A 25,844-nucleotide genomic window follows, 5' to 3' on the forward strand; every position below is an offset into this window, starting at 1 on the left:
TTGTCAGTATCAACTTTAAGCACACTAAGAATGATTTTCTGTCAGGAAATTATGTGCTTACAGCAGTCTGCTTAAATAGTCAATGTTAAGCCCTGAGGGGAGAAGCCTTGGGGATTTTTTACTCTTTCACCAGAAATTTGTTAAATGAAAGGCATTATTTCTTTTTTTTTTTAACTTCTTCATCCCTCAGTGTGGAGCAGAGGAGGAAGATATTATCATTCCCACTAAATACACATAATTATAATGTGAGTCAAAAAAAAATGGTTCGAGGTACTATGTTGCAAATACAGAGAATTAAGGTTCTCTGAATTGTTAATAATTCCAGTTATTCCCAGCTGTATCTAATTTTGAATGCTATTTAAAGCCCTGGCTATTGTACCCTAATGATGAGTCACAGCAAAGTTGCCATCAAAAAATTAAGCTCCCTGTCATCTTGATAATAGAAATTAAAAAAAAAACCAATGGCCAGCTTCAGGTTCAAAGTTGAAAGAGGCTAGCCAAGATGTCATTCTCATGGGAGATCGATATTTATTCTAAACAAAGGTTCACAGGCCATTTTTAACATCCAGGGGTGGCATGGGGGGATGCTATTCACTGACTTTTGTCTTTAGGGGCAACGGGCATCGAAGATCGCTTACAGGATGGCGTCCCAGAAACTATTGCTAACTTGCGACAGGCTGGACTGCAGATATGGGTTCTCACTGGGGACAAACAAGAAACAGCCGTTAATATTGCCTATGCCTGCAAACTGCTTGACCACGATGAAGAAATCATTACTCTGAATGCTGAATCACAGGTAGGCAGATTTTTGTAAGGCATTGACTCCAACTGATGTAACATCGTGGTGACAACCTGGTATCCACAGTCTCCCAAGAGCACGAAGGGAGAACTCAGATAGGGGATGAATTTGGCAGCCATGATGAAAAGGTATGGTTGCTTTTCTCCCTCCCACCCGCAAGCTTCCTTCTTAGGTGCTCCTCTTCTGGGTCGGTTGGAGTTGTTTGTCATGCCATCCATTGCTAGTGCAGTGTCGCTCAAACTTTTGAACCAATAGCATTGCTATCTGGGCTTTGTGAATGCAGAATGTGCCTTGCTATTCCTTGGCATGTAATCCGAGAAAATAGCAGCATAGGATTTAATGATGAGTCACACCTACCCAGAAAAACAAAGGAAGGCAGGCAAAAGGTATTGTAGAAGTGAACAAACCAGAACCCTTGGATGACTTTTTAATGCCTAAGTTTAGTCAAGGAAGAATCTTCCCAGTAGATGTGTTTACATTTATTCACACAGTACTCTTTGAGCATTTACTACGTACCGAGCATTGTATGAAGCACTGTGGGTGTTACAAAGACGTATAGGACCCAGTCCTTGCCCTCATGGAGCTTACTGTCCAGTAGGAGACTAGCGGCCTTACTCAAAAGTTCTGTCCCCCAACCCTTTGTTTATGGAACTGCATCTTATGTAAGTTTCTCCTCATTGTCTCTTCCCCAATCTTCTAGGAAGCTAGGTGGCACAATGAATAGAGCACTGGACCTGAAGTCAGGAAGAACCGAGTTCAAATCCCACCTAAGACACTAGCTATGTAACCCGAAGCAAGTTGCTTAATCGCTATTTGTCTCAATTTCCTCATCTGTAAAAGAGGGGTGATAGCCCCTGCCTCATGGGGTTGTTGTGAGAAACAAAATAATATTTGTAAAGCAAGTAGCACGGGACCTACTACATAGTAGGTGATTAATAAATGCTTATTAACTTATAACTGAGTTCAAATCCCACCTCAGATACTTACTGGTTGTGTAACACTGGGCAAGTCACTTAATCTCTTGTTTCCCTCAATTTTCTCATCTGTAAAAGAGGGCTAATAACCCCTACCTCACAGGGTTGTCATGAGGAACAAATGAAATAATATTTGTAAAGCAGTGCCTGGCATATAGTAGGTGCTTAATAAATGCTTCTTTCCTTCCTTCTTTCCAGTACTTGAATGCATTGGATATGATTAGGTACATTTCCCAACAGGCCATTGACTGAAAGCAGATACAGCAGTTTAGGAAGGGTTAGGCCAATTAAAAAGCCTTAAAAGGTCTCACTGAGTCCTTTTTCATAGTGGCATCGGTTTAGAAGGAATTCTCAAAATAGGTCTTTTTTAGAAGCTGAATATAGTGGCTTTTTCAAGTGCTTTGCACTAAGTCTGAGATACTTCTAGTTTTCCAAAGAAATCAAGAGGAAGGCATCAAAGAAATACAAAGAATTATTTCCTGGGCTTCTCTAACATGTTATGCAAGTGACTTACTGGTATCATTGCCAGATTAATCTCCTTATGTACAGATCTAGTTATGTTGCCCCTGTGCTCTAGACTCCCCATTACTGACTAAATAACAACTAAGATCCTTAGCTTCCCATTCAGGTCACTGTCCAACATGGTACCACCTTTTACCTCTCCAGCCCCATCTCATAAATGCAGTCAAACCAAATTACTTCCTGGGCTCCCTTGCTATCCTACCTTTGCTCATATGATCCCCAAAGTCTGAGAAATTCCCCTCCCTCTCAATTTCAGCTGCTGAATTCATACTTATCCTTTGAGATTCAGTTAAAATGACTCCTCCTTCATGAAACCTTCCCTGACTTACCTCCCACCAATAGTTCTCTTTGTTCTTTCAGTCAGCGTAGAACACTTGAACTTCTCATTCACTTAGATTTTTCATTATATATAATACTTATTCATATATTTTAACTTTTCTTTTCCCCTCCCCTCCAACCAAACCGTATCATAAGCTCTATCATAAAATGGCCCATATCCTATTTAATTTTTGTATCCCACCCACCTCTACATAGACTAGGGATTTACTAATGTTGACTGAATTGAATTATGAGATTTCCCACAGTGAAAAATTGCAGTATCTATTACTATAATATAAATAACTGGTTTAGATTCTTATATGGTAAAGGGACAGTTTTATCTTATTTTCTGAAAGTTCTTAAATCAAGTTTCATTCCAAATCAAAATTTGTTCTAAGAAATTTAATATATCTATTGGGTGAACTCATGATGGCTAAGTTTTTCTTTAGGTCCTCTTGCTGTTTTGTTTTTGGTGTTCATTTTTGTTTTGGTTTTTGTTTATTTTGTTTCAGGAAACATGTGCTGCTTTATTGGAACAGTGTTTATACTATGTGGAGTCAAAATTTTCAGACAGTGAAGTGAAGAAATCTCTTGGAAAGGTGAACGTTGGGGTGGCTTCTCTCCACCCACCTTCCCCATCTGCTGCCACATGCCCCAACTTAGGCCTCGTGATCGATGGGAAAACTCTGGCATATGCACTGGACAAAACCTTGGAAGACAAATTTCTTTCCCTAGCTAGGAGATGCCGTTCAGTCCTGTGCTGTCGATCTACTCCATTACAAAAGAGCATGGTGGTAAAGCTGGTCAGAAACAAACTGAAAGCCATGACCTTGGCAATAGGCAAGTATGAACAGTAGGCGGAATGAATAATGGACGGGTCCACCTGGTGTAGACTTACATAGCCCTTTTTCAAAGTCTTATTTCAAAGTAACATTTTTGTTCTTTATTCCATGCCACAAGCAAATCTCCCTGGATTAAGAAAAAACTTCCTAATTTATTTTAAAATTATGTCTAATACAAAGAGAATTGCCAGAGGGTATGATGAGTAGCAAAGAGAAAATGCATGTCTTCTTCAGCACTTCTGTGGACCAGTATTTTGTATTGTAGGTAACTCTTCTATTGAGGTAGCTCCCAACCTTTCCACACCTTAGAAGAAAATCATTATGGGTTGCTGTAGTAAAATGTTCATTGCAAGGTGGCCAAGCCTTTAGTCATATAGTTCTCTGCAATTAGCAAGAATGTTGTTCAAACAATAGTCCAAAAGGCCTAGGTTGGATCCACTCACTCATATTCAGAGCCTTAATCACACCCACTTGAGTTCAGTGTTCATGGCTTTAGCCCTCATCAATTCAAGGGAACCTCTATTCCATGATCAAGGGATCCAGGTAGGATTTCAAACACATAAAATATATAAAATGTAGTATCAATAGCTATTGGCATATGTTAATATGTCAGTAATAAAATAGAATGTAGAACTTGCCCCATACTTTAGAGGATGGCAGTAATGGTATTAGCATTTAAAAATGCTTTCAGAGTGTTTTACAAATATCTCAGTTTTTTCTTACTCCAACCTGGGGAGGAAGGTGCAATTATTATCCCCATTTTACATATGAATAAACTGAGGCTGACAGAACCTAAGTGACTTGCCCAAGATCACACAGCTAAGTTAAGTGTTAATTGTCTAAGGATACATTTGAATTAAGTCTTTCTGACTCTAGGTCCAGTCCTCTATCCATTTCGTCACCTAGCTACCCATTACCAAGTCAAGGCAGATAGTCAATACCATAAATAAGGTATCTGTAAGTGGCATTGTTACTTATTGCCTGTATGACCTCAACTAAGTCACTTTATCTCTCAGAGAGTGTTTCCTTATCTTTGCATAAGACCAAGCAAAATCAGGAAATGGCCAAGTTGCTGTGCTACACTTTTGTATCCTCTAATCTTTTGGGCCTCTATTGCCCTCCTTACCCCCAAGTATCCAGACTCTGTTACTCTCTGGCAGCCTTTCCTTTCTGATTGTCAGTTCTTCCCCACCACCTCAACCAGATGCTTCAAAATATTCCTCCATCCTTCTCCCCCTTTTATAAGGTCCATTCTCTCCAGAATGTCAAATTTAAAGTTGTTGGGAGGACAGCATCTGTTTGAGCTTATTAGCATCAAGATATGATTGCGCCTAAGGAAATTTGCCTTTTGGGAGATACATTATTAATCCAAAGGTGAAATTTTATCTCAATTAATTTGAGATGAGATGAGCTACACTCTAAAACATTCCAGTGTGCCTTACGTGAGGCGAAATCTTATCTTTGTCCATAACTTGTAACTTCTAAATCTCAATGAATTGATCAAAAAAAAAATTGCCAAGCATTTACTCTGTATACTAGTCCTTGCCCTCAAGAACCTTACTCTCTAATATTAAGAAGTCACAGACCAGGAAAGGAACTCACCCAGAAACATTAAAGCCTCCACGTCATGGTCGCTGGTTGAGGGCAAAGTAGCTGGCAAGTAGATAGCTAGGAAATAGGGAATGGTCTCCGGAGGTGGAACCTCAGAAATTCAGCAGGAAAGAAGAATCATCTAGTGAATATAGGGCTGTATTTGGAGTCAGAGAACCTGAACTCCAATTCTGGCTCCATTCACTGCTACCTCTGTGAAGTTGGGCAAGTCACTTCACTTTTTGGGTTTCAGTTTCTTCATCTGTAAAATAAAGGAAATATACTAAGATATCTTTCAACTCTAAACTTTCATCTCAACATTTAGTGATACTTTTTTTTTTTAGCAAAAGAAAGTTTCATGTGGGAAAAGATGCTTTCTAAGGGATCAAACAAGCTGGTCTCCATAGTGATATGAGTCATACTTGAAAGAAATCTTGAGGTTGAAAATATAGTATCTTCACTGATCACTTATAAGCACAGAACCTGTCATACTCTTTGCAAAATATTAGAAATAAATCAGGGTGGAAAAACCTGTACCTGCATAATTAGCATTATCACCCCTTCAGACTATTAACGTGTTCTTACAAAAGGAGTATTTTTTTTGAGTACTGACCCTGTGATTTCTTAGGTTAAAGAATATATTATTGCTTTTGCCTACCCAGTATGGTCAGGACTATGACCACTAAGGGACAAGACTTTTCTTTTCTTTTTTTTGGTTGGGCAGTGGGGTTAAGTGACTTGCCTAGGGTCATACAGCTAGTAAATGTCAAGTGTCTGAGGCCAGATTTTAACTCAGGTCCTCCTGACTCCAGGGCCAGTGCTCTATCCACTTTGCCACCTAGCTGCCCCTTGAGTTTTTTTGTTTTGTTTTTTTTGGTTAGTTTTTGTATGTGTGTGTGTATGTGTGAGGCAGTTGGGGGTTAAGTGACTTGCCCAGGGTCACACAGCTAGTAAGTGTCAAGTGTCTGGTCTGAGACCGGATTTGAACTCAGGTCCTCCTGACTCCAGGGCTGGTGCTCTATCCACTGTGCCACCTTGCTGCCCCTGGGGCTAAGACTTTTAAAAGGAAAAAGCAGCACTTTGATAGTAACTTTAAGTGGATATAGTAATAGCTACAGGAATACTACAGAGTGGGAACCCAATGATAACCATGTGTAATAGAGGAAATTTGTCTTTTGAACCCCTAAGCAAACATTTCAGAAAAGTTCCTTTGTCTTCTCTTGATAGCAACAGCCTTCACTAATTTTACCAGCTGTCCCTTGGTACCATGGAGGTGACCCACCATGGGACCACGGAGGGAGCTCTCAGAGCTGTGCTCATGGAACACAAGCTCTGGCTGGTTCTGTCACACTAGAAAGATTGTGATGGAAGTTCTCCACTCCCCCTCCCTATCTTCTGTGACTATTCAGATGGATTTGGAAGACTTGCCTGCCACTCCTGGTTCTGCTACTTAGTAATTGTGTGACTTTGTCTGAGTCACTTGCTATCTTTGAGCCTGACTCATGCTCATCCTCTGTTAAAGTTTCATTTTTGAACAAAAGGAGAGACATCCATGGGTCATTCAACAGTTAAGAAAAGGAGGTTTTACTTAGCCACAGCATAGAAAGGCTGTTCAATGCTGCAGCACTTAATTTGGATAGCTTGCCTCCATATGGAAACCATCTGGTCAACAGGGTATGGTACGGTGACTCTTTCCAATTTTTGAGACAGCCGCCAAGTCTGAAGAGCCCAGACTCAATGTGGGTGGGCCTATAAGGCCAGAGACCACCAGAAAGCTGTTTCAAAGATGGCACAACTTAAGCCTTAGTCACTAAGCCAATTAAGTCCTGGGGATAGTTTTGTTATTTTGGGGGGAGTAAAACTAGCTTAACGTATAGGGAAGGGTGGAGAGAAAGAGGAAGAGAAATCTGGTAGATAGTTGTCCCTGTCACCCCACTTAAAGTGCTTTCTAGAGAATGCAAAGACCTGTAAATTTTCTGAGAATTCTAACACTAAACCATAATTCATTGATCAACCCATTAACTTCCCTGGTTCTCAGTTTTCTCATCTGTGTAATGAGAGGATTAAACTAAATCAGAGTATCTTAACTTAAGGGTTTGTGAACCGTTTAAGAAATATTTTGATAACTATTTCAATAAAATGTTTTCCTCTGTATTTTATATTATGCATTTAGAAGTATTGATTTTAAAAGGGTTCAAAATCTAGAACTTTTCCTACCATACCATGCTGTCTGCACTGACACATGAGGTCCAGATCAACAGACATAATAGCCCTGATGGATCCTGTCTTGGTCTTACCACGTTTGTACTGTTGTGTGTTCGATCATGGCTGCAATGTTTTAAGAGATGCAATAAGCTAGAGTGTCCGAGACTTACAAGGATAGTAGAGAGTCTAGAAATAATGTCATGTGAAGCATAATGAGGAAATGGGACATGTTTCATTTGGTGAAGAAAAGACTTAAAGGAGATGTGATGAATGCCTTCAGATACATTAAAATCTGTCATATGGAAGAAAGAATAGACTTAATTCTGTTGCTGCAAATGGCAAAACAAGGATGAGTGAATGAAAGGGATAGTGTGACAGATTCTCACCCAAAGTTAAAAAAAAAGACATTTAGATAACTAGAATGTACTATCTCAGAGTAGTAGGGTATCTTTTCTTTGGGGAGGGGGATGGCTAAGCAGTGGGGTTAAGTGACTTGCCCAGGGTCACACAGCTAGTAAGTGCTATGTGTGTGAGGCCAGATTTGAACTCAGGTCCTCCTGAATCCAAGACTGGCGCTCTATCCACTGTGCCACCTAGCTGCTCCTGGGTATCTGTTTTTGGATGTCTTCCAGTAGGCTGGATGATCAGCTCCTTAGAGAGGATACAAAAGGGATTCTTGAATGATAGGTTTAGTTTGATGGGCAGCTGTATGGCACAATGAAGTTGGGAAAACTCATCTTGCCAAGTTCAAATCTGGCCTCAGACATGTATTGGCTGTGTGATCCTGGGCAAGTCACTTAATCCTCTGTGCCTCAGTTTCCTCATCTGTAAAATGATCTGGAGAAGGAAATAGCAAACCACTGCAGTATCTTGGCCAAGAAAACCCTGCCAAAATAATGGGGTCATCAAGAGTCAAGACACAACTGAAAAATGACTTAACAGCAACAAAGGTTGAGTTAGAATAGATGACCTGTAAGGTCCATTCTTTCTCTAAGAATCTATGATTCAAGACTTGCCTTTGCTGTTCAACTAGCTGTGTTGGCCCCAAGTTAAGCAGTTTAAATCTCTAAACCATGGGTTTCCCTGTCTAGAATGAGGAGGTTGAACTTTTAAGATCCCTCCCAGTTCCAACAGGCTATAAACAACTTATTTGAAGTTTTACTTTTATTTCTAAGGGATTAAACAAATTTCTAGCAAGTTGCTAACAGAAACAACCCAAGGCATACTCTTTGATATTCTTAAGGCCACTTAGGTCTGATAATACTTAAGACAAAGCCATGGTATAATAGTGTTTTCATGCCATCCCCTGAAGGTGTACCAGACCAGATAGAGCATTTATCATCTGCAAAGAAATGCTGCCTCTCCCATCCATGTAGTGTTAACCTTGGAAAGAAGCCTTTATATCATCCAGGAAGAGAAATGCTCTAAAGTATAGGACCTCTTTGTGTATTTACTTTCACAACCAGATTTAGATTCAAATAGTTCTGACCTTCATTTATTTCCAGGTGATGGAGCCAATGACGTCAGCATGATCCAAGTAGCTGATGTTGGTGTGGGAATCTCTGGTCAGGAAGGCATGCAGGTAATATCTTTAACAAGTATCTCTAGGGAAACAATTAATCAAGGGATTGTCCATGGGGCTTTCGTTCTGAAAAGGCTGCTTCTTAACAGTGACCAATTGAAGAATCCATTGAAAGAATCCTATAGGCTTCTCCAATTGGACTTTGTCCAGATGAGATGAAATGACAATTTGCATTGCTTTTCAGATAAACAAGTTTACAGCCCCCTCATGCAATTAAACTGACTTAGGCTATGAGAGGTAAGAAATAGAAAGTTCTGACATAGTTAATCCTCCGATTTGTATATTTTCCATAAATATACAAAAGTACATGAGAAACAGGAAGGCATATTAGGTAAAGTAATTTCAGGTCAGAAAGTCCTGGGTTCAAATCCCACCTCTGACTGGCTATGTGACCCTGAACAAGTCACCTACCTTCTCAGCACTAAGCAACTCTGTTAAGACTATTGACTTACCAGGGTAGGTAGGTGGCGCAGCGGATAGAAGACCGGCGCTGAAGTCAGGAGGACCAGAGTTCAAATCCAGCCTCAGACCAAACACTTGATACTTCCTAGCTGTGTGATCCCGGGCAAGTCACTTAATCCCACTTGCCTTTAAAAAAAAAAAGAAAGACCATTAAGTTACAGGAAAAGTGCTGACCTGTATTGGGAAGGGTGATTTCCTCATCTGGTAGTTTGACATACCAATGAAAATCACAGGCCCAGTTCCCAACCCTATCATATAAAAAAGTAAAGCTACCTACATCTGTGTGTGTTATTATATAGTGGACTATTCTAAGGGAAGGCTTTCTCTCTGAATTATGGCTCTTCCTTTGAAAGTGTATTAAGCATTCCTGGGATCAGAGTAGAGGTGTGAAAAAAATGATCTCTTCTGTGACTGAATGTGACATACAAAGAGAGCTACTTGCCACTTTGACTTATGTAAGAATTTGTTTGACCTAAAAGATTGCCTGATTTCATTGTCCTCAATTATAATGGGCTCATAGAATCATAATATGATAGAGCTGGAAGGGACCATTGAGGTCATCCAGGCCAAATCCTTCATTTTTTTGGTGGGTCTGGGGGAGGGGGGACCCCTAGGCAATGGAGTTAAGTGACTTGTCCAGGGTCATACAGCTAGCAAATGGCTGAGACTGGATTTATACTCAGGTCTTCTGACTCTAGGCCCAGTGCTATATCCACTGAGCTGCCTAGCTGCCCTCATAAAGTGTAGTTCTGACCATTACCTTCAGGATCAAATATAAAACCCCCTGTTTGACTTTCAAAGTTCTTCATAACCTGTACTTTTCCTACCTTTCAAGAGTCATGTTACACCTTACTTCCTTCCCATACACTGTCATGCAGTGACACTGGTTTTCTTGCTGTTCATTGAACAAGACACTACATTTCCTGATTCTGACCTTTTTCGTCTGCAGTGTCTAGAACACGTCCTTTTCATCTCCACCTTCTAGCTTCCTTCAAGTCTCAGCTAAAGTCCCATCTTTTGCAAGAAGTCTTTCCTTCTTAATCTTAGTGCCTTCCCTCTGAGACTATCCCCAGTTTCTGGTGTGTTTGTATATGTATTCATGTAATGTGTGTGTCTGTGTGTGTGTGTGTGTGTGTGTGTGTATGTGGACGTAATTGTTGGCATGTTTTCTCCCCATTAGAATGTGAGCTTCTAGAGTTCAAGGACTCCTAATTTTTGTTTATGGAGGGGATTGTTTTGCCTTTCTTTGTATTCCATGTTTAGCAATGCCTAGCACATAGTAGGTGCTTAATAAGTGCCCGACTGGCTGACTGACAGACAAAGAAACCAATACACTTAGAGCTCAAATAATTTACCTGAGATTGTCAGGCGGTTAGTAGCAGAGCCTGAATCCAATCTCCTGAGAGTCCACCACATTACACTAGCTCCACGTGTGGATTATTATCTAGGAAATTCTTGGTCCTAGGACAGCTTCCTCCTGCCAAAAGCCAGGCCGCAACCTGACCTTTTGCTATCTGTTGATTTGTCCTCAGGGAAGTCAGATTACATTTAATGGAGACTGGGGGGAAAAAAAGAAAACCATGAGCAGGAAAGCAAACACACTACAGTAAATCCTAAAAGGAGGTTATTATAACTTTGTGTGCTCTCTCAGATTTTGAACTGTTTACCATCTTAGAGAACTGACTGTAGTGTACAGAAACCAGAGATGAACCTCTCCATTGGCTATTGCTCTGGATAGCATAAGTCAGTAGCATTTCCCACCACTCAGCAGCACCATCATGAGAAGATTCTCAAATATTCAAAGTTTAGACTTTCAGGTTATTTTTAAACTTTTTCACTTTTGACTGAGTTTGAAAATGTCAATGTAACTTTACTTTGACTGAAAAAGTATATGCAATACCTACCTTGAAAACTGTATAACCAAACTTTTCTATGGTACCTACAGCTGTCGAGAAGGTATAGGCAAGATGAGAATGAAAACAGACCTTGTGGGGTGGATCAGACAACAATTTTTTTATTCTCTTTTATTCTCACTTTCCCTTGGACACTAGTTGAAGATAATAGAATCAGTTAAAATATAAAAATTTAAATTGGCTTTCCATGGTGCTGTAGCCCTATAAGGATTACTAGAAAGTTTTTCCTACCTTTTTTTTTCTATTTTGTTTGTTATTCAAGCAAAGAAATTCATCATATTAGGCATATGGAAGAAATTTGGACAGTAGAGGATCCCTCTTATTTGTTGCAGAATAAGGAAATACAGTACCCCGTTTTATCAGCATCAGTTAGCTGGTTGTTTAGGATATGATATTACCGTGAAGTGTTTTTTACTAATTAAAATGTTAGCTTCAAACAGAAGTCAGCGTCATGCAGCTGGAATGCAAGCCTACATCCAAATGAATGCCTGGATAGTGCATGACATTCAGTCACAGGAGATATCAGTTGACTGGGAATCCAGAGGCCTGTGCTCTATTCCCACCTTGGCCACAAGTTGACTTTGTGACCTTGGGTACATGATTTCCTCATCTTTAAATGAGGGAATTGGATTAATCAGTTAATTAACCTTTATTTTTTAAAATTTTTTATCACAGGCCCCTTGTCAGAATGTTTTTAAATACATAAAGTAAGATACACATGATTACAAAGGAAATCAATTGTGCTGAAATAGTTACTTTTTTTTTTATTTAAGAAATTGACAGACCTTATATTAAAAACTCCTGGTTATTAAATGATCTCAAAGTTCCCTTCTGGTGCTGAGATTTTGTAACTATGTGAACCCATCACCACTATTAAAAAATCACCTTGGGGCAGCTATGTGGCTCAGTGGATAGAGCACCAGCCCTGAAGTCAGGAGGACCTGAGTCCAAATTTGGCCTCAGACCAAACTACTTGTCACTTACTAGCTGAGTGACCCCAATTGCCTAAAAATAAAAAAAAGAAATTTTAAAAATCAACTTGAAGGGCATATTTTACCCATGAGAAAGGAGTCATCTTCATATAGGAAAGATATGTTTTACTTCTTATTTCAAGAGAACAACTAGATATATCAAAGTAATAGAATACCCTGAACCCCAAATTTGCCTCTTTTAGATGTATTTGGTACCTTAGAGGAACTAAGACCCTAAAAATAATGTTTTTCTTCCTTGTACTATAGCCAGCATTTTCATGTATGAACAAAGCAGTTCTTTAAAAATTCTTTATTGTGTATTTCTTTATTTTTCTTAATATTTGTGTCAGGTTTTATTTGACTATTGCAGGAATGTGTTTTTCATTTGTCACACAATTTTAGACAATACAGTGGTTAGAATTCACCTTTTCTCTATGCATCCTTGTTCTAAAGTAATTCACTAATAAGGACATGTTAGCAGGAGTAGTAGAAAAATAAACTTTTAGTAATTAGATTTGCATTCATGTCAAAAAAAAGGAGGTCTTCTCTTGGGTAGAGGCAGTGTTCAATAGTAGCCAGACAGCTGCCTTGGATTCTGAGTGTGACAAACATTGACTGGGTAACCCTGCTCAAGTCACCTAATCAGTCAATGCCCCAGACAACTTTAAGATTAAGTTTCAGAGAAGTTGCCTGTGTGCTCTGTAAGGGCATCCCTTCATGGATGAAACCACGGGTCCAGAAAAAAGGCAAATAAATGTAAACTTTTTACTGCTTGTCCTGGGAAGTTTCCTTGTTGGAGACATGCAGCAGATATGATTTTCAGTTATATAATCCGGTATTGCTTTTGACTCTTTCTCTTTCAAGGCGGTGATGGCAAGTGACTTTGCAGTCCCGAGGTTCCGACAATTGGAGAAGCTTCTGCTTGTTCATGGACATTGGTGCTACTCCCGACTTGCTAATATGGTGCTCTATTTCTTCTACAAAAATGCGGTAAGAGTTTGCCTTGGCTCTCAAAAGACTCTGAATGCCTCCTAGGTTTATTTCATATGAAACATAGCTTAGGTCACAACCTGAAAACTTGTTTGTAAGCAAGGAGGTAACAGCTGCAAGAAAGCTTTCTGTCACCCACAGGTTGAGTGGACCTAGTACAAAGTTAGGTTGCTTATTGCTGAATGTGAAAATTAAGTGATGGGAAAAAAAAATACTGTCTTCACAAAGGTTTCTTCCCAGGGCATTCAATATCTTTCATATAAATCTAGCTGACTAGATACATGAAGTAGAAATGCCAAGATCTTTCTCTGTTGTTGGGAGGAGGGTGAATGGATGCTTTTCTCTTTACCTAATTTTGTTTTACAATCTTATACTTATTCTAAACTGCTAAAGAGGATCAGTGATTTGGAGGTCAGTGACGTCGGAAGTCTTTTTCTCTGACCCTCTCATTTTTACAAGTAAGGAAACTGGCCACTACCACCCACTCCCAGTCTGCCCCCCCCAACCCACCCACTTCAGAAAGTGGTGATATGACCTACCTAAAGTTATGCAGCGAGGAAGTAGGTCAAGCTGGGATTCAGGATCAGGTCCTTCAGTTTCCAAAGCCAGCCCTCTTTCCAGTACGCCATGCTATTTCAGAGTCTTAATTTTTTCACAGTGGGTGCTTAGAAATAAACTTTTTTTCCTTTGCTTTCCTCCACATTTATCCATATTTCTTCAAGCAGATGAGTATAATAGCTATTCAGAACCAAACAGCGTATGTCTAATTTGAAATGTTTGGTCCTAAAAATTAATTCAAATGAGTTTTTTGTTCCTTAGAGCCCATACTCAGTCTGGGCCATTATATCCCTTGATGTTCTCTCCTTGTGTCACTTAGCAGTGGCTGTTCATTCATTCATTTATTCAGTAATTCAGCAAATTCTTATTGCATACTTATGTTGTGCTACTTAAATGTAGACTTATCTTGAAAGCTCTCAGAATGAGAAAAATTAGATGATATTGGAGCGCTTGACTAGGATTCTGAAAACCAGGTTTTTTTACTCCTCACTCTATGTGACCCCTTGCTTTCTGACCTCAGTTTCTTCATCTGTATCATGCCAAAGTTTGTCAGGGGTGAGGAACCTGCAGCCTCAAGGCCATAGGTTCCCCAACCCTGGAGATGATCTCTAAGGTCCCTTCGAGATCTAACATTCTAGAATGCTCAATTAAAATTCCACTGACTTAATGTAGGATAAAGCCTAGAACATTTAGCTTCCAGATAAAGGCTTAAATGTGCCCACCTAAGACAAATGCTCCATTCAGTGGGGATGACAGGAAGGGGGAAAGAACTGACTGTATTTTTTTCTTTGTATGTTTTAGTGGCTTTTGTTAACGAGTGCTTAAGTGACTTGAGGAGTTCAAGGGTAACTGCTTTGCTTCCTAGAATAAGGAATTCATTAGTTTCAGAAATAGGCTTGCTTCCCTTTCCAGAAAGTAGCAGAAGAGAAAAGTTTCCATAGCAACAAAGGTATGAGAAGGAGGCTTTTTGGTACTGGAGAAAATTCTCAATTATCCAGGTTCCTGCTTTACTTCTTTCTCTCCTCAGTAAATGGTTCATTAATATCTTTAAAGGAAGGGACAAGAAGAAGAAGAAAAAAAAGATGAAATCAAAATCCATCCATTTTGAAACCACTTAACAGTGTGGGCCAGAGCAATGTTCTGGGACTAGGAAATTTAAGCTATTGGTTAAAATGAGTTTTGAAGATGGATGGATGTTTTACTGTAATACTTCACTAGACTAGTCATCTCAACCCTCTAGTTGTACAGATGGAAACTCATGCAGTTTTTCATCCTGTGAAATTTTTGCCTATATGCTCCCATAAATCCACCATAGCACTGGAGCCCATCTGCTGGGATTTTTTCTTTGTTTTTAAGCATTTTGTGGGTATCATTGGGCTATGCCTATGTCACATCCAGGCAGCTAGGTGACACAATAGATAGAGTGTTGGACTTAGAGTCTAAAAGATCTGAATTCCTGCCTCAGACACTTATTATGTGTGGCCCTGGGCAAGTCACTTAATTTCTATCTACCTCAATTTCCTCATTTGTAAAATAGGGATAATAATAGCACATATCTCACAAGATTGTTGGGAGGATACAAAAAGTGTTTTTGCACACTTTAAAGTGCTATATAAATACTAGCAATTATTGTTATTGTTATTATTATTATTATTATTATTATTATCATCCCTTAGTCTCACCATACACCCTTTTGTTCAGCATGTATTTTTTTGAAAGGCATCTCATTGCACATATTTTTTTTCTTGTTTTTCACTTTTCTTTTTTTTATTAATTTATTTTAATTTATCAACAATCACTTCCATAAGCATTTGAGTTTTAAGTTTTTCTCCCCCTTCCCTCTTCACCTCCCTCCCCAAGACGGCACACAATCTGATATAGGCTATACATATACATTCTTATTATATATATTTTCACATTGATGATGTTGTAAGGAAGAATTAGAACCAATAGGAGGAACCACAAGAAAGAGAAAACAAAGCAAAACGGAAGAAAAAAATAGCAAATAGTATACTTCGATCTGCATTCAAACTCCATAGTTCTTTCTTTGGATGTGAATAGCATTTTCCATCATGAGACCTTTGGACATGTCTCAGATCCTTGCATTGCTGAGAAGGTCTAAGTCTATCAACATTAGTCATTGCACGGCATGGCTGTTACTGTATACAACTTTCTTCTGGTTCTGCTCACTTCACTCAGCATCAGTCCATACAAGTCTTTCCAGGTTTTTCTGAAGTCTACCTGCTCATCATTTCTTGTAGCACAATAGTATTCCATTACATTCATATGCCGCAACTTGTTCAGCCATTCCTCAATTGATGGGCATCCTCTCAATTTCCAATTCTTTGCCACCACAAAAAGAGCTGCTATAAATGTTTTTGCACATGTGGGTCCTTTTCTCATTTGTGTGATGTCTTTGGGATACAGCCCTAGAAGTCATTGCATGTATTCTTGATTATAATACCTTACATTTATATAGCAACATACAGTTTTTTAAAGCATTCCTGAACCTTCTCTGATTTGATACTTAATGCCAGGGAGACAAAGCAGATCTTTTTAATCTTCATTTCGGAGATGAGGAAATTGGGATCCATAAGTTAAGTGATTTGCCCAAGATTATATGGCTAGCGAGTAGAGAAACAAGAAGGAGAAAGTCTAAAGTTTTCTGACTTCTGGTCTGTATGTCTTTCTAGTACACATTGCTGCCTCTCTAATCAGGTTTCCCTTCCTAAAATTCCTCTTTCTCAACACTGCCACTGTGTTCTGATAAAGTCAGTGATATGTAATCTCATCACCAGTTTCCTTTGAATGTCCCTCTCTGTTATATTTGCAACATAAATTTACCAGTGTTCCTCTTAATAATCCCTGAAATCCAACATATATGCATTTTTTTAGCAAAATGATATTTTCTTTTCCCCTCCTATTTACTCCATTTATGCCTCCCACCATCACTTTAAAAAAAATTAAATCAATATGATGAAAGATAGAGTCTTAGCAGTGATGTATCCCATGGGGGCAGTTGTCTCAATAGGTAAATATCTCTGTAGTGCTTTAAGAGTTTTACAGAATGTTTTCCTCATGGTCCTGTAATACAGGCACTGCAAGGATTTATTTTACAAATGATCAAACTGAGATTTGTAGAGAGGTCACTTGTCAAGGCTCACACAAGTGAGCGTCAGAGCTAGGGTCAGCTGTCTTGACTCTAAGATTAGACCTCTTTTCATTACAGTTATGAAAAAAGTAATGCCTTTGCTTAAAGAGGTCGAGTCAAAGGAAAAATATAAGTTAAGAAGGAAGATAAAGGATCAAGAATATGGTCAGCTTAAAGATGAAATAAATGGCTTTGTCCATTGATTAGAATAAGCTATTTCATTACCTGTAAAATGGGAATAATAATACTTTTCACTTCCTATCTTACAGGCTGTAATGAAGTTATGTAAAAACACTTTGTAATGATAAGGTTTGTATGTATTTTAGCTGTTCGTAATCCCTGCATTCAAGTTCTCCTTGATGTGTCTTCCTGGCATGGAGGTGAACCCAAGTTCTGGAAGGTTAGACCAGTTAAGGACAAGTTCTAGGAAGGACAGCCAAGCTCAAAAGGCTTCAAATTCCAACCAGAGAAGAGACACTTCAGTTTCTTGTCTCAGCATCACCTTACTTAGTTCAGAAAGATTCACCACCATGTTGGCTTCAGGGTACAATTTTTTTTTCCCTTAGGAAACTCCTGAAGACAGTCTACAAAGTTGTAGTGGAGTAGGAATCTAGGTCAATAGAAGGAGTAGCCAGTGAAATTACATATCCTTGAAATATTGAAGTATTGATAAAAATTATTAGATTGTTATAAACATATGGAATACCATTAATGTCAGTGTGTTTCATTCTTGCTGAAATAATTGGTTACTATTTAGTCCCAAAGGCCTTCATCTCTCCTAATTGTCGATATTTTCTGATTGCTACTAATTTGAGAATGTTATGCTCTCTCATTTGCCTGTGGATGGTGAGTGATTCTTTTACTTGTCTGTGAGGTTTTACCCTTTGCTTTTTATTCCTAGGATGACTTTTTTTTTTAAATTTTTTTTTTATTTTATTAATTTATTTTGGTTTATCCACAGTCACTTCCATATGCTTTTGAGCTTAAAATTTTTCTCCGCTTTCCTCCCCACCACCTCTCCAAGATGGCGTACAATCTGATATAGGCTCTACATTTCCACCCTAGGACGACTTTAAAGATGCTTGATGAACAGTATTATTAATAACTGAAAGAAAAGCTGGCCTTCTTAACCAAAAGCATCACCCATCTCTTTTGTCTGCAGATGTTTGTGGCCCTTCTATTTTGGTACCAGTTTTACTGTGGATTCTCCGCATCTTCCATGATTGATCAATGGTTTTTGATCTTCTTTAATTTATTGTTTTCATCGCTTCCTCAATTAATTACTGGAGTGCTCGATAAAGATGTCCCAGCTGAAATACTGGTTACCGTACCTCAGCTCTACAAAAGTGGACAGAACACGGAGGTAAACCTGGCTCCTTCTGTGTCTTTACCATCTTCCCCCTTTGTCCTCTTTGACCCTTGATTTGAGAAAGGGCTGCTCCCTGTAGGAATACTGTCTTCCCTGGAAATGGCCACATTGTAGCACACATTAAATCAATCAAGTCAACAAGCAATTTATTAAGCACTTACTATATATCCCAGGCATTATAGTAAATGAACTGGGGAAACAAAGATAGACAAACACAGTTTCTTCCCTCCAGGAGCTCATATTTTAATGGCGGATACAACATGAAAATGACTGCGTATAAAAGGCATCTGACTGGTGGGAGCAAAGGGAAAAGGGATTGTTTGTTTAATCTTGTGGTATATTAAAATAGTCATGGAAGTTTGCACTGGGCCTTGTGCCCATACTATAACAGAAACCAGAATTGAAAGTTCTATGATAACTAGACAGTGAGTCTAAAAGAAATTCAGTATAAAGTCACACTTCATTAATTCAGATACCATCACAAACTTCAAATCCACAGTTATTCTTAACAAATCACTCTCACCTAGTCACTAAAGCATATATGTCTTAAGGGTTTCCCCCGGGGAGCACACGTTGTTGGCTTGGTTTGAGTTCTGTAATTCCGACGTTTCATTAATGAAGTCCTTTTTCCAGTAGACTCAACCACACTTCTCTCTTTATAGTCCCATTTTATATGATTTTCATGGGAATCTGTGTCTAACAGAGTGTCTCTGAGTGTATTTACTGTAGACAGACAGATGCCTGTACCTAATAATATAGAGCTTGGAGGAGGATGTAGGAGTAGCTATATCAAGAGCAGCATGGGTCTGGTGAATGTAAATGTGGCCAATATAGACTTGGCAGACCAACGAATGATTTTGAGGACTGAACAGATTTTTTTTAAAACCATCTGCAAGTCTGTATCCTGATGCAGACTTTCTTTAAGAAGCTGGGCATTGATTTCGTTTCATTCTCTGGAGAAGTGGCTATGCTGTAGTTTATCTTTGGGACATGTTTCTGTCTCCTTTTGAAAGTCAGAGAATCATTGTTAGTGCTTTCATCTTATTTTTCCCATGAACCATCCAAAATTCTCTTTTCTCTTCCAAACCCAGTGATTAATTTCTGTGCATGCACACCTGTGTGCATGTGTGTATCTGTCTGTCTTGGTGTCTCTTTACCCTCGAACTAACAGTGTACTTCTCCTTTGACATTTTTCTTTTCTTACTGGGAACAGGCTCCAGGCTTTACCAGATCATGAACTTTTCAAAGTCACTTGGACTTTTGGATGCCTATATCTACAAACAAATTGAATGAGCTTTAGAGAATGCTTCGTAATTGCTAAGAGTTAGCCAAAACTCAAACACTCACTTCGCTACTTTGTACACCCCCATGTTTTGTTGTTTGTCCTTTGTTTTTGAAGAAGACAACCAATGTCATTGCAGTGCTGGAGTCAGGGTATGGTGTTGGGCTGTGGAGAAGCCATGACCACAGATCCGACTGTTAGAACATTCAGAGTGGAATTGGTTCTGGATTTGTGAAGCTTATTTTCCTTTGTGCTCCCATAAATATTTATTGACTGTCTGGCAGTCTGACAACAAATTTCTTCCCTAAGTAATACTTTTGGAATCACGCATTATGCAAAGAAAGGTGATAAACCTTTTTCAGGGGTGACAGAAATGGTACCACAAACACCGTATGTTTTAATAACAATATTCCCTTACTGCTCTTCTGTGTGCAGCTCTGAATTATGAAATGGCATGATCTCAGATTCAGATCTGCTAGTGATCCAAAGGGCCACCCAGAAAATGCATGGTGGGTATGAGTAGGATGCAGAAGGTTATAAGCCGTAAGATACATGCAAAGTGGCATAAAAGATAATTATAACCATATAACCAGAAAATGAGGCAACTCAATCATATAGTAAGAATGAGAGATGGCAAAGCTCTGTCCTACCTTTGGTACCCTTACCATATTCATTAATGAATGGAAAGCCTTTACTATATTCAGTGGGTCCCCTATAGAGCATTTATGGAAAGGCGGAGATAAGAACCACCAGTCAGTCAACAAAGATTTATTAAGCACCTATTGTATTCCAGGAACTGTGCCAGACACACAAAGAAACAATCTCTACTCCCCCAGGTAGCTTCCATTTTAACAAGGGAGACAAGGACACATAAAAACACATGGAGAATAAATATAAATAAATATAAAGTAGTTCAATAGAAGTTAGTTGGGGAGAAGATGAATAACAGTTGAGAGATCCAGAAAGGCTTTGTGGTAGAAAGTAGTGTTTGAGCTCTGTCTTGTTGAAAGAGGATTCTGAAGCAGAGATGAATAGGGAGTGCATGCCAGGTGAGAGGGGTGGACTAGTGCAAAGATGGAGGCAGGAGGTGGTGTGCTGTATCTGAAGACTAGAGAGGGCAATCCTTGTTGAATTATTCCAGTAGCTGTCAGTTAAATTAATAAACAAGTAGGTTCAGACCAAAAGTATAAATAAAAGGACAGTGAACAGGACTATCAGATCATCTGGTGGCCTGTTCAGTGTGGCTGAAAAGATAGGTTAGGACCAGGTTTTTTTGTTTTGTTTTTTTGTTTTAAGGTAATTGGGGTTAAGTGACTTGCCCAGGGTCACACAGCTAGTAAAGGCCCAGGTTTTAAGGATCTTTTAAAATTTAACAATCAGTTTATATTTCATCCTAAAGGCAGTGGCCTTTACTGAGTAGGGAAGTTATGTCCAACCTGCATTTAAGAAAAAACACTTTGGCACAAGTGTGGAGGATGGGCTGGAGTGAAACAATTAAGAGAGCATTAAAATAATCTAAGTGAGAGGGCCAAAAGTAAGGCAGTACTTATGTGAGGGATGTTGTAGGGGTAGAAACAGCAAGATTCATCAACTAATTGGGTATGTGGGGTGAGGTACAGTGAGGAGGTGAAGATAATGCTGAGATTACTAATCCAGGAAAGTAGAAGAATGGCAGCACCTTTGACAGAAAACAGAAACATTTGGAAGAATGATGGGTTTATGGAAAAAGAGAAGTTCTGTTTTGGACGTGGTAAGCTTGAGAAACCTATGGGATATCAAGATAGAAAGCTCTGCACTGGTAGTCCTACACTAATAGACCCATCTAAGGAAAAGGGAGAGAAGGTTTCTTGTCTTGGGAGTGTGTTGCCTTTTACACTGTTCTCTTTGGAATTCAGCAGTTTTTACAAATAATAATGGTACAAAGAGCATGCATATTGATTCAGTGAAAGACATTATTTCGTTTGCAGGGTTTATCTTCCCAATGCTAATATATCCCAGTGCCCACATGCACAAAGGGAAAATAGTTTTGCTTATAAAACCATGTGTTTTAAAATTAATAGATAAATGGTATCTCTGTGTGTATATGTACATATGTGTATAAACCTATACATGCATACATATATACATATACACAGGTACATACATATAATTGATTATAATGAGAATAAGCAGCAGAACCCTTCAGTTCATCATCCCATGCTGAGGACTCAAAACACTCTGGTCAGACATCAGCAATGGATGCTGATTGAGTACTCACTAGATTCACGACCCTAAGAGATGTTTCCATCAGTCTGCAAGGCAACATCATCGTACTTACAAATAGGTTCTCTAATTCACGTTTGAGAATAACCAGCTTCAGCAAGTGGTCTCTCCATCTCCGAGGAGAGGCTGTGAATAGATTGAAGGCTGCACTGAATCTCCGCTACTGTGGCCTTGCCAATAGAATAGCTAATTCTTCTTTCGTTGAATTTGAATGGAAGCCAAGAAAAACCATTGACTTATAGCTAGGAAAAGTTTGGTTAGAAAACTCACTTCCCATTGGAAATTAACACTAGGGATTAATAAGGGATAAGTACCTGCAGCCTTACAAATCCACCGAAGAATTGCTGAACTGCAGTAAAGAAGTGGGCTGAATTAGAAATTATAAAATACTTCCCTTTCTGCCTAATTTCACTAAAGATGCAGTCATGTGATTCTATCTTAGGAGCTATTTACAGTGAGTGGTCTCAGACCTTTGCTTTAATATGACTATAAAACTTCAGTTGTTGTTTTGAATCTTCCCTATCTTCATCATGACCTTGAATAAAAAAAATAGCACCATCTACTCGGGTTTTACATACATACACATGTAACTGAGAGATCATTCCATGTACCTACCATAGCTAATGGCCATAAGATTCTCTGATAGTCCTGTACATTGTCCTTTAATTTATACTTTTGGTTTGCTATTGATTTAGCTGATAGGTATTGGATTAATTCAACGAAGATTTACATATTAAAGGACTGCCCTGGGTCCTAGGGATATCAAGAGGAAAACTACAGTCCCTATTTTTAGGAAGCTTATAATCTTGGATGGGGAGGATGAGACATGTACACAAATAATACAACGTGGGCTAAGATAAAGTGACACAGGAGAGATTAAATAGAGAATAGGAGAGAGTCAATGAGGTAACTGTGGAAATCATTGAAGGGTTCATGGAAAAACTGGTATCAAGGGAAGAGAATAATTTCAACAGCCAGAGACTCCAGGAAAGTCCATTTCAAGCATGGCAGTGAGGTGGTAAAAATTTACAGAAGTGGAAATGGTTAGGACAAAATGGGAGAAAAGTGAGCAATCCAGTATGGTTGCATCTTTTTGTTAGAAAAAAGAAGAGGATTAAGAAATAAGATTGAAAAAGTTGGTCAGGGCCAAATTGTGCAGGACCTTGAAAACCAGCCTAAAGAATATGTATTTTATCCATTGGGCAATAGGGAGGCATAAAATCTTATGAGGAGGGAAGTGGTATAACGAGACTGAGGCATTACAGAATCACAGAATCTCAGATTTGGAAGAGACCTGGGAAGTTAGCTAGTCCAACAAGGATTTGCTCCCTACAACCTGTCTGGCAGTTGGCCATCCGGCTTTCCCTTCAAAACCTCCAGTGAGGGGGAAACCACTGCCCCATTCTGCTTTTGCAGAGTTCTAATTGTTAGGAAGTTTTTCCTAGTCTCAGGGCTGTTGTGACTCCAGTTTACCAGTTTCTCCTAGTTTGACCTCTGGAACCATGCAGAAGAAATTTTGTCCCTTTAAATGGCAGGCCTTTATACACTTGAACAACTTCTATGTTCCATCCCAAGTCACCCTTTCTCAAACCTAAACATCCCCAATTCCTTCACGTGTCTTTCTATGGCCTGACCTTGACCCTCCCATCTTTTTATTTACTTTCCTCCAAACATTCTTCAGCTTTTTAGTGTCCTTCCTAAAATATGGCATCCAGACTTAACATGATACTTCACATGTGGTCTTAAGAAAAGCAAGAAGACCAGTTGGGTGGACAGGAAGGAGAGTAATCTATAATAAGAATACAACATGGCTTGTTGTTGTTGTTCAGTTATTCACTCGTGTTTGATTCTTTGTGACCCCACGGACCACTGCACACCAAGCCCGTCTGTCTTCCACTGTCTCCCAAAGTTTGTCCAGGCAAAGTTTGTCACTGCTTCCATGACACTCTCTGTCCATCTCATCCTCTGCTGTCCCCTTTTCCTTTTGCCTTCAAATCTTTCCCAACATCAGGTTCTTTTCCAAAGAGTCCCATCTGCTCATTATGTGACCAAAGTATTTTAAGTATTGACTGATTTGACCTTCTTGCTGTCCAAAGGACTCTCAAAAGTCTTCTCTAGCACCACAGTTCAAAGGCATAGATTCTATAGTGCTCAGCTTTCCTTATAGTCCAACTCACAGCCAGACATTAGTACGGAAAAACCATAGCTTTGACTGACATTCCTTTGCAGGCAAGGTGATGAATGCTTTTTAGTAAACTGTCCAGATTTGCCATAGCTTTCCTTCCAAAGAGCAATCATTTTTTAATTTCATAGCTGCAATTGCTATGTGCAGTGATCTTTGAACCCAAAAATATAAAATCTGATACTGCTTCCATTTCTTCTTCCTCTGTTTTTCAGGAATCGATGGGACCAGTTGCCAAAGTCTTTGTTTTTTGATGATAAGCTTCAAGCCAGATTTTTAAACTCTCCTCTTTTACCCTCATCAAGAGGCTTCTTCATTTTTCTTCACATTCTGCCATCGAGGGGTATCATCATCTACATATCTGAGATGATTGGTATTTCTCCCAGCGACCTTAATTTTGGCTTTTGATTCACCCAGCCTGGCATTTTGTATGCTGTCCTTTGCGTATAAGCTAAACAGATAACATGACGACGTACAACCTTGTCGTATTTCCTTTTCCAGTCTTAAACCAATCAGTGGTTCCGGGTTCTTACTGTTGCTTCTTGGCCCAAGTAGAGGTTCCTCAGGAGACAAGTAAGATGATCTAGTATTTTCATCTCTCTGAGGACTTGGCCACATTTTGTTGTGATTCACACACTTGAAGGCTCTAGTGTAATCAATGAAGCAAAAGTAGATATTTTTTCTGGAACTCCCTTGTTGTCTCCATAATCTAGCAAATGTTGGCCATTTGGTTGTTGGTTCCTCTGCCCCTTTGAAAACCCGCCTGCTCTTCTGGTAATTCTCAGTTCACATGTTGCTGAAGCCTAGCTTGCAGAATCTAAGCATCACCTTTCCGGCATGTGAAATGAGCACAGCTGTTTGGTAATTTGAACATTTTTTGGCATTGCCCTTCTTTTGGATAGGGATGTAAACTGATCTTTTGCAATCCAGCGGCCACTACTGAGTTTTCCAAATTAGCCGGTGTATTGAGTGCATCACTTTAACAGCATCATCGTATAGGGTTTTAAATAGCTCAGCTGGAATTTTATCACCTCCACTAGCCTTGTCATTTGCAATGCTTCCTAAGGCCTACTTGACTTCATTTTCCAGAATGTCTGGCTCTAGATCAGTAGCTATACCATTGTGGTTATTGGTGATGTTAAAATCTTTCTTGTATAGTTCTTCTGTATATTTTTACCATTTCTTCTTATTCTTTTCTCCTTTTATTAAATACATACCATTTTTGTCTTTTATCATGCCCATTTTTGCATGAAACATTCTCTTGATATCTCTAATTTTCTTCCACGTTCTAGACACCATCTCTCTTAACACAGTGGAAAATTGCCTAAGCTTTCTTCTTATCACACTATTAACTCATATTGAGCTTGCAGCCCACTAAAATCTCCCTGAACTTTTGCAAATGAACCTCCTTGTCTAGCTACATTTCTCCCATCTTGTACTTATGAAAGGTCTTGGGCTTTTTTTGGGGGGGTGGGGAAGGTTGTACCCAAGTATAAGACTTCACACTTATCCCTCTTAAATATTATACATTTTGGTTTGATTCAACAAATCAATTGTCAAGCAGTTAATAAGAACATATAAAATTAGTGTGGGCAGCTAGATGGCACAGTGGATAGAGTTACAGGCCTGGAGTCAGGAAGACTCATCTTCCTGAGTTCAAATCTGGCCTCACACACTTACTAGCTGTGTGACCCTGGGCAAGTCACTTCATCCTGTTTGCCTTAGTTTCCTCATTTGTAAAATGAGCTGGAGAAGGCAATGGCAAACCACTCCAGTATCTCTGCCAAGAAAACCCCAAATGGGGTCATGGAGAGTCAGATGCAACAGAAAATGACTAACAACAACAAAAATTTGTATAAGATAAAAACAAAG

General features: G+C 39.1%; 1 protein-coding gene across 1 annotated transcript in view; it reads left to right on the plus strand.

The window, feature by feature from the left end:
- Window positions 1–25,844, plus strand: part of ATP10A (ATPase phospholipid transporting 10A (putative)) — a 295,670-nt gene that overhangs the window by 264,074 nt on the left and 5,752 nt on the right. Inside the window, exons 13-17 of the mRNA XM_020992777.2 lie at window positions 612–796; window positions 3,126–3,453; window positions 8,756–8,832; window positions 13,043–13,168; window positions 18,040–18,240. Coding sequence (XP_020848436.1) covers window positions 612–796; window positions 3,126–3,453; window positions 8,756–8,832; window positions 13,043–13,168; window positions 18,040–18,240 — 917 coding nt within the window. The remainder of the gene's footprint in view (window positions 1–611; window positions 797–3,125; window positions 3,454–8,755; window positions 8,833–13,042; window positions 13,169–18,039; window positions 18,241–25,844) is intronic.

This window comes from Phascolarctos cinereus, unplaced genomic scaffold (genome assembly GCF_003287225.1).
Source record: "Phascolarctos cinereus isolate Bilbo 61053 unplaced genomic scaffold, phaCin_HiC Scaffold_726;HRSCAF=1367, whole genome shotgun sequence".
In the NCBI taxonomy this organism is placed as follows: domain Eukaryota; kingdom Metazoa; phylum Chordata; class Mammalia; order Diprotodontia; family Phascolarctidae; genus Phascolarctos; species Phascolarctos cinereus.